General features: G+C 34.6%; 1 protein-coding gene across 1 annotated transcript; it reads left to right on the top strand.

Moving 5' to 3' along the window:
- Positions 1 to 7,699: 7,699 nt before the first annotated feature.
- Positions 7,700 to 9,726, top strand: LOC131174655 (uncharacterized). Its single transcript, XM_058138406.1, has 6 exons — positions 7,700 to 8,057; positions 8,119 to 8,170; positions 8,448 to 8,505; positions 8,647 to 9,085; positions 9,173 to 9,318; positions 9,412 to 9,726. Exons 1-6 carry the CDS (start codon positions 7,700 to 7,702, stop codon positions 9,724 to 9,726), a joined length of 1,368 nt encoding a protein of 455 aa, XP_057994389.1.

Below are 9,726 nucleotides of genomic sequence, written 5' to 3'. Positions count from 1 at the left end.
AAAATTTTATCGTACAGCCATACGACTGGCCATGTTATATGGTAGTGAGTGCTAGGCACTGAAGGAGTAGTATGTGTCTAAGATAAGAGTTGCGAAGATGAGAATGTTAAGGTGAATGAGTGGTCATACTAGATTAGATAAAGTCCATAATGAGAGTATTAGAGAAAAGGTAGGAGTGGTACTAATTGAGTATAAGTTGAGAGAAGGGAGATTGAGGTGTTGGGTCATGTGAAGTATATGTTAGTAGTTGTTAGTAGTATGCCCTGGAGCATATCATTTAGTATGTATCTTGTACATGTTTTTATTAATAAAAGGCATTTTTACTTTTCCGTTTACATAATATATTTATGTGTAATAGAAAAGGTCCATTGATATTTTGTTAGAAATTCTATTCTTAAGTTGTTGAGAATATGAGTGACAGTATTTCTAATACAAAGTATCATAAATAAGTTCACAATCGAGGATACTTCATAATAAAGACACGATTTATCCAGAAAGATTATATTCATGTTTGTTCCAAAATTATTTATATGAGATATAAATAAGATGGAATGGTGAGTCTCATGCCATATAACAAACATGATAGGCACTTATACATGATAAGTAGGCCGAACCAGTGACACTTATGACAAGCACATGGAGTTTACTCTTGTCAATGCATTGTCATAAATCATATCAGTGCATATAATCTTTAGACTTGAGATAGCACAGTTATCTTGTATATAGGTGATTTGAGTTTGATACTGCTTTCATACTTATACTGTGTATGGGTATATGGGCATGTGTTGGCTCCTACTAGTTATATATGGAGGTAGGTGTTGATCAAGATGGAATCTGTTTCTCTAAGTAAATAGAGATAAAATCCTATGTTCATTTAATTGTTCTTGATGTTTCAAGTTCCTGGCCAGGACAGATAGATTTATTCAGAAAAGAGTTTCTGATGAGAAAATCTTTTAATCAAGAACTGGAATTAAAAAAGAATATAATATTCATAGCAAATGGGGTTTGACATAAACCATGACTCCAGCTTGAGTTGGGATTTTATAATAGAGAGATTCTAGTGCATGGTAATATATGATTATAGGTTCATTTAAGGTAAACCTTACTACTAATTGGGTAGCCATGGCATGCTATGCTAGGTGTTAACCATGTCTATGAGGTGCATAAAATGATTTAGAGAAATCATTTATGGTAAGAAAGAGTTCTGATGATATTAAGAGTTGATATCATATCTCATTGCCAATTAGTAATGAGCCTAGTAAGTCACACACATACACAAGTTATCACCTAATTAAATATGATTTAATTAATTAATTAAAGAGTTTAATTGATTAATTAAATAGGTTTGGTTTGCAATTAGATTGCAAAGTCCCTAGCATAACTTGAAACCAAATCTAGGTTATTGGATGTATAGTATAAGTTAAATTTATATTTAAAGTGTTTAAATATGAATTTAATTAATGAGAAATTAATTAATAAAGATTAATTAATTAATTTATATTTGATATAAATTGATTAGAAGAAGAGAAATAATTATTTTGGGTTGAAAACTCAAAATTAAGATACAGGAGCATTTTGGTCATTTCACAGGGTGACATGTGGTACCATGAGATGGTGATACATGGCATTACACATAAGCTTGCCAAATGTCTTTTAATCATGTAAGATGATTAAAATTAAGGTTAAATATAGGTTTGATACTTGGCACAATGTGATTGGGTCAATTAAACCTAGAACCAATTAGAGGGTGACATGTGGCAAGGGTTTAATGTGTTAACCTAGCTATATAAGTGTTGTTATGAAGAGAAAAAATACAACCAGTAGCTACTCCTCCTTTGTGCCGCCACTTTGAAGCTCTCCCTCTCTTCTTCTTCATCTCTCATCTATTCCAAGAGATTAGCAAACAATCTCTTGAATTAAAAATACTAGAAATTGTTTCTAGTGTCCTGTTTACATCTTTAATCTCTTAAAAGGCAGAACTTGATTTTTTTAATTAATAGAAAAAGCTTTAGAAGCTATTCAAGGGCTGCCATAGGTGTTCTTGGTGTGAACAAGCTAGAGGGACAACATCTGATGTCCTAAAGACGCATCTAAAAGGCACAAATACACTGCAATGCATCAAGATGTTAGTGTATTTATTCTTGATCTAATCTAGGATTCTAAAATTAATCTGATTAATTTTAAAATCTTAATTGGCAAATACAGATCCAAAAACATATTAAAAGTGTTTTAATATGTTGTTTATCATTGAAATCAAATAGATAAAAATAAATCTTGCATGATGCATGTGACCCTAGGTGAAAATTTTTTAATTCAATGGTATAAACTTGTGTTTTTCACGCTTCTGCTCCTTCAGTAGTATGCCCTAGAGCATATCATTTAGTATGTATCTTGTACATATTTTTATTAATAAAAGGCATTTTCACTTTTCCGTTTACATAATATATTTATATGTAATAGAAAAAGTCCATTGATATTTTGTTAGAAATTCTATTCTTAAGTTGTTAAGAATATGAGTGATAGTATTTCTAGTACAAAGTATCATAAATAGGTTCACAATCAAGGATACTTCACAATAAGGACATGACTTATCCAGAAAGATTGTATTCATGTTTATTTCCAAGTTATTTATATGAGATATAAATAAGATGGAATGGTGAGTCTCATGCCATATGACAAACATGATAGGCACTTATAAATGATAAGTAGGTCGAAACAGTGACACTTATGACAAGCACATGGAGTTACTCTTGTCAATGTATTATCATAAATCATATCAGTGTATATAATCATTAGACCTAAGATAGCACAGTTATCTTGTATATAGGTGGTTTGAGTTTGATATTGCTTTCATACTTGTACTGTGTATGGGTATATGGGCATGTGTTGGCTCCTACTAGTTATATATGGAGGTAGGTGTTGATCAAGATGGAATCTGTTTCTCTAAGTAAATAGGGATAAAATCCTATGTTCATTTAATTGTTCTTGATGTTTCAAGTTCTTGGCCAGGACAGATAGATTTAATCAGAAAAGAGTTTCTGATGAGAAAATCTTTTTAATCAAGAACTGGAATTAAAAGAGAACATAATATTCATAGCAAATGGGGTTTGACATAAACCATGACTCCAGCTTGAATTGGGATTTTGTAACAGAGAGATTCTAGTGCATGGTAACATATGATTATAGGTTCAATTAAGGTAAACCTTATTACTGATTGGGTGGTCATGGCATGCTATACTAGGTGTTAACCATGTCTATGAGGTGCATAAAATGATTTATAGAAATCATTTATGGTAAGAAAGAGTTCTGATGATATTAAGAGTTGATATCATATCTCATTGCCAATTAGTGATGAGCCTAGTAAGTCACACACATACACAAGTAATCACCTAATTAAATATGATTTAATTAATTAATTAAAGAGTTTAATTGATTAATTAAATAGGTTTGGTTTGCAATTAGATTGCGAAGTCCCTAGCATGACTTGAAATCAAATCTAGGTTATTGGATGTATAGTATAAGTTAAATTTATATTTAAAGTGTTTAAATATGAATTTAATTAATGAGAAATTAATTAATAGAAATTAATTAATTAATTTATATTTGATATAAATTGATTAGAAGAAGAGAAATAATTATTTTGGATTGAGAACTCAAAATTAAGACACAGGGGCATTTTAGTCATTTCACAGGGTGACATGTGGCACCATAAAATGGTGACACATGGCATTACACATAAACTTGCCAAATGTCTTTTAATCATGTAAGATGATTAAAATTAAGATTAAAAATAGGTTTGACACTTGGCACAATGTGATTGGGTCAATTAAACCTAGAGCCAATCAGAAGGTGATATGTGTCAAGGGTTTTAAGCGGTGACCTAGCTATATAAGTGTTGTTATAACCAGCTGCTGCCTCTCTTTGTGCCGCTACCCTTGAGGCTCCCATTCTCTCTTCTTCTTCATCTCTCATCAATTCCAAGAGATTAGCAAACAATCTCTTGAATTAAAAATATTAGAAATTGTTTCTAGTGTCCTGTTTACATCTTTAATCTCTTAAAACGTAAAACTTGATTTTCTAATTAATAGAAAAAGTTTTAGAAGCTGTTCAAGGGCTATCATAAGTGATCTTGGTGTGGACAAGCTAGAGGGACAACATCTGGTGTCCTAAAGACGTATCCCAAAGGTGCCAAACACACTGCAGTGCATCAAGAGGTTAGTGCACTTGTTCTTGATCTAATCTAGGGTTCTAAAATTAATCTGATTAATTCTAAAATCTTGAATGGCAAATACAGATCCAAAAAAATATTAAAAGAAACATATTAAAAGAGTTTTAATATGTTGTTTATCATTGAAATCAAATAGATAAAAATAAATCTTGCATGATGCATGTGACCCTAGGTAAAAATTTTTGAATTCAATAATATAAACTTGTATTTTTCATGCTTCCGCTCCTTCAGCATAGACATATAGCGGCTCCAGTTAGACAAGTAGAGCACATTAGTTTAGAGGATAGAAAGAAAAAAATGGGTAGACATAAACTGATTTGGAAGAAAGTAGTGCAACATGACCTAGAAGCATTACACATTTCCGAGAATTTAACCCAAAATTGTTTAGAATGAAGAAAAAGAATCCATATAGCAGATCCCAAATTCTTAGGATAAAGGCTTAGTTGAGTTGAGTTGAGTTGAGTTGAGTTTTATCCCAATATATGAGAAGAGTGTATACAAAAGTATATTAAATTAATAGTTTCACTATAATTAAGTTATACTGTATATTTAGAAGATAGACTACTTTCAACAGTTAAAGATGGGACTTTCAACTCTCGAAACTGCATGTTTGTGTTACCCACTGTTTACGTTATTATTTACAAAGTTTTGTTGTCAAAACTTGATGTTTTGGTCAAAACTACATTTTTCATAATAATCATTTTAGGTTTATTTCTTTATTTCACTTATCCAATCATCCCAATACGCATTTCCAATATCATTTTCACCATTATTTCATTCATATAAGCTTTTATACTAATATTATTCATTTTTTTGTTACTAATTTGATTATCTAATCCCTTTTTCTCAATCAACTAGCCCTTTTATTCTCTAATATCAACCATTATTTTAAAGCAATGTTACTTATTTAACTATTCTAATCTCTTATGTGAAAGAGTATAAACACAAAGAGTACTTACTTTTTAGGTTCTCAGGGTTTCCTGTTTTTCTCTTCTCTCCCCTAACCTCATATTTCCCTTTCTTATTCTCTCCGGCATTCCTAAAGCTATATAATGTATTTAGGTTTCTCTAGTTTTGCAAGATTTTAAAGAAAAAGGAATGAAAAGTATATGGAAGATGGGGAGGAAAAGGAAGGAAAAAGGATGGAAATGCTTTATAGTAGGGGTGAGCATTTGGTTAAAATCAAACCAAACTACCAAAATTAAATTAACTGAATTTCTTAATTTTACAGACCAAAACCAAACTACTAGGGAAAACAAATTGAAACGAATGACACTAATTCAATTTGATTCAGTTCGATTTAAAACAAACTATATTTATCAAAATTCAACATCAACTACTAATTCAATGTCCAAAAATTTCCATTAACACCAAAAAATTCAAAAATGCACAAACTAAAAATTGATACAAATGCAAACAATTTCAACTAAATATATCAATTTATTAAAAGAAACAACTGTAGAAGTAGAACATACCTAGACCCATATTCAAACCAAATAAACATTCAAAATCATTCACACAGAATTACATTTAAAAATTAAATAGAATTAATCCAAACATTCAAAATCATTTCTATGGTACCTTGCACAAAATCACATAGAAGAATACCAGTAAGCCCCAACATTTACACAGGATTGATTCAAACATCCAAATATCCAGTCATCCATTGCCACATCGATGACCAAAAGAAGACTAGCAAGCTGCCAAGCCCCAATCATCCCCCAGATTTGGAAATGCCTCAGTCATCCCATAAAAATGAAAAGCTACAACGTATATGGGTCTCTGTTTAAAAAGCACCATGAGGCGAGTGACAAACAGATGCAGCACGAGGTAGGGTTGAGGGTTGAGAGTTGAGAAGCAAAAGCAAAAGCTACAAATGTGAGGCTTCGAGGTTGATTAAGAAGCGAAGAGGGAAGGAGATGGGTAGAATAAGGGAGATGGAGATGGGCGTAACGCCCTCACTTATGCCCTAGTTGTAAATGGATTAATTTTTATGAAATTGAGTTAATTTGAGTAATTTTATTCAATTGCATTAGGAATTAATTTAATTGTTCCATAATTGGTGTTAATTGCTTAGTTGGAGAGTTAATTAATGTAATTGTGTCAGATTTTACTTTTGTATATTCACTAATTTGAGCTGAACTTTTACTATCTATTATACGTTTTAATAACCCAAATGGATTTATGATAACATGGAATGTTTTAATTTAAATTCTCATGAGTTTTACTTTATACTAAGGAACACTTACCTAAATAATTAAAAGGAGTTCTAAAGTAGTCAATCCCTTGGGATATACCCTTGGGTGTGTCTCGGGAGCATGTAACTCTGATTCTAGCTGCAGATAGGATTTGGGTGTTACATGTTAAAGTGGAATCAGAGCCTAGGTTTATGGAAATCCTAGGATGTAAGGAATGGGTGTCTTTTGGGGATTTTATTTAAAACTGTTATTGCATTGCCCTAAAAATTTTACGAATTTTTTTTATCGTATTGAATTGCATACTTAATTAATGATTGTTGGACGGACTTGTGAAGTATGTTTACACCCTAAAGTGTGGTATGAGGTGAAGTGAATATAATAATCTTGACCTTTTCTTAATTGATGGTGTGAGCTGTTGAGATGGCTGAGAACAATTAGAATGAGTTGAACGAGGAGGTTCAGAGTGTAGCCCCATGAGTTTTGGGAGTAGGGGAGGCTCAGAATGGTTCTAATGTGCATGCTGCATCGGCCAGTAGTGAGAGTGAAGTAAGGAATCAGGGTCATCAGGCCCCAGTGTTTGAATTGCTTGGCAGAGTCATGACCCATATGCAGAACCATGACACTGCAAACTATAAGGGGCTGAGACAGCATGAGGTGCTAGTATTTCATGGCACCACTAACCCACAGGAGGCTGAGCACTGGTTAGAACGCATTGAGAGGGAATTTAATTTGATGCGTGCTGATAACTACCAGAGATTTGATTTTGCGGTGTATTTACTCCACGGTAATGCTTATGAATGGTGGAAGATAGTCCCCAACAACAGTGCTAGACCTCTTATTCTTACTTGGCAGGATTTCCTCACTGCTTTTAAGGCCAAATATGTATCTTCTGTATTTATTGAATCGAAGCTCAAGGAGTTCATTGACTTGACACAGAGAGGGCAACCACTAACAGAGTATGAGAATGACTTTTTTAGCTAAGTCATTGTGCTAGCTAGTAGTCTAGTGGACACTGAAGAGAAGAGAATAAAGAGGTTCAGAGATGGTCTTGATGTGTATTTACTCCACAGTGATGCTTATGAATGGTGGAAGATAGTCCCCAACAATAGTGCTAGACCTCCTATTCTTACTTAGCAGGATTTCCTCACTGCTTTTAAGGCCAAGTATGTATCTTCTGTATTTATTGAATCAAAGCTCATGGAGTTCATTGACTTGACACAGAAAGGGCAACCACTAACAGAGTATGAGAATGACTTTTTCAGGCTAAGTCATTATGCTAGCTAGTAGTCTAGTGGACACTGAAGAGAAGAGAATGAAGAGGTTCAGAGATGGTCTTGATGAAGGACTGCAAAAGCTAGTTACTGCTAGCAGGTGCACCACATTTACTGAGATGGTGAATCATGCCAAAGAGCTAAAGGGCATTAAGAACAAAGTAGCTAATCAGAAAGATTTCAGTAAAAGGACGTTTGAGCAGGGTGGTTCCTCTAGGAAGAAAGGGAGATTTGGTGCTGCTACTTATCCTCAGAGGGCTGGTAGTTTCAGATCACATGGACCATCTAGGAGGCATACTGTCAGGCCTACACATTCCCATGCTAGTTCACCCACTGTGAACCAGAGTAGGCAGCACCGTGGTTAGTGCAAAGGATCCAGTGGTGGATGTTTTTCCTGTGGTCAAATGGGCCATTTTTCTAGAGAGTGCCCACAGGCCGAGCGTGCTATTGCTCCAGTTCAATCGGATGGATCAGTAAGGAGACCTGGACCTACCACTACCCAGGGACCCAGAAGAGGCAGGGGAGGATTCCAACAGGGTGCACTGTCTACAGTTGGTAGTGAAGCATAAAGTTCACCGGCTCTAGCTAGAGTTTATGCTATTAAGCAGAGGGAGGAGGCTGAAGCTCCTGGTGTTGTGGCTGGTATTTTATCTCTTTTTGATCATGATATGCATGTATTATTTGATCCAGGATCCATGCATTCATATATCAGTTCTGCATTATCTTGTGTTGTTTCTGTGAAACCTTTAGGTTGGATTATGATGTGTTAGTGTCTAGCCCTGTTGGACAGGAAGTAGTGGTTAATCAGGTATATAGAGACTGCCCTTTAGTAATTTAGGGTGTTGAGTTCCCTTTGGATTTGATAGCAATGTCGTTCTGAGACTTTAATGTGATTTTTGGTATGGGTTGGCTGTTCCGCCATCATACAATGGTTGATTGTTGGATAAAGCATGTGACATTTAGGGCACATGAGTTTACTCATGTGGTAGTTCATAGAGTGAGATATACCTTGCCATCTAATGTTATTTTAATAGCTCGAGTGATAAGGATGTTGAAAAGTGGATGTGTTGCATATTTAGCTCATGTGGTAAACACACGTGTGGAGAGTCCCAGTTTAAAGGACATTCCCACTGTGTGTGATTTTGAGAATGTGTTTTTAGAGGATTTGCCAAGTTTGCCACCCACTAGGGAAGTTGAGTTTGGAATTGAGGTTCTTTTGGGGACTAATCCTATTTCTATCACCCCATATCAGATGGCACTAGCTGAGTTGAAGGAACTAAAGATGCAATTGCAAGAGTTATTAGATAAGGGGTTCATTCGACCTAATAGTTTACCATGGGGTGCTCTGGTATTGTTTGTGAAGAAGAAAAATGGTAGCCTCAGGCTGTGTACTAACTACAGATAGCTCAATAAGGTTATAATCAAGAATAAGTATCCTTTGCCTTGAATTGATGACCTATTTGATCAATTGAAAGGGGCAAAGGTGTTCTCCAAGATAGACTTGAGGTCGAGCTATTATCAGTTAAGAGTTAAAGAGCAGGATATTGCTAAAACTGCTTTCAAGAGTTGGTATGGGTACTATGAGTTCTTGGTGATGCCCTTCAGGTTAACTAATGCCCTGGCAATTCTTATGGACTTGATGAATCGAGTTTTTCAACCCCATCTTGACTCATTTGTTGTTGTGTTTATCGATGACATTTTGGTATACTCTAAGTCTGAAGAGGAGCATGATAGGCATTTGCGGATTATGTCACAAACTTTGAGGGAAAAGGAACTCTATGCCAAATTTTCAAAGTGTGAGTTTTGGCTTAAGGAGGTAGCCTTTCTGGGACACATAGTTTCAGCAGAGGGAATCAAAGTTGATCCTGGGAAGGTGAAAGCAATCATAGAGTGGAAGTCACCTAAAAATGTGACTGTGATATGGAGTTTTCTTAGGTTAGCTGGGTACTATAGACGTTTTGTGAAGGGGTTCTCGATTATTGCAACACCTCTCACTAAGCTACTTAGGAAGGATGCTAAGTTTGTTTAG

The sequence above is a fragment of the Hevea brasiliensis genome, chromosome 16 (assembly GCF_030052815.1).
Source record: "Hevea brasiliensis isolate MT/VB/25A 57/8 chromosome 16, ASM3005281v1, whole genome shotgun sequence".
In the NCBI taxonomy this organism is placed as follows: domain Eukaryota; kingdom Viridiplantae; phylum Streptophyta; class Magnoliopsida; order Malpighiales; family Euphorbiaceae; genus Hevea; species Hevea brasiliensis.
The sequence above is the reverse complement of the archived record's forward strand: the minus strand, read 5'-3'. Positions and strand labels throughout refer to the sequence as shown.

What these genes read in the sequence shown, in the direction of transcription:
- LOC131174655 (XM_058138406.1), top strand. Translation starts at nt 7,700, where the DNA reads ATGCTAGCTAGTAGTCTAGTGGACACTGAAGAGAAGAGAATGAAGAGG. An exon ending in AAATGGTAGCCTCAGGCTGT is followed by an intron (nt 9,086 to 9,172) that starts GTACTAACTACA and finishes ATCAATTGAAAG; the next exon opens with GGGCAAAGGTGTTCTCCAAG. An exon ending in TCAGGTTAACTAATGCCCTG is followed by an intron (nt 9,319 to 9,411) that starts GCAATTCTTATG and finishes GTATACTCTAAG; the next exon opens with TCTGAAGAGGAGCATGATAG.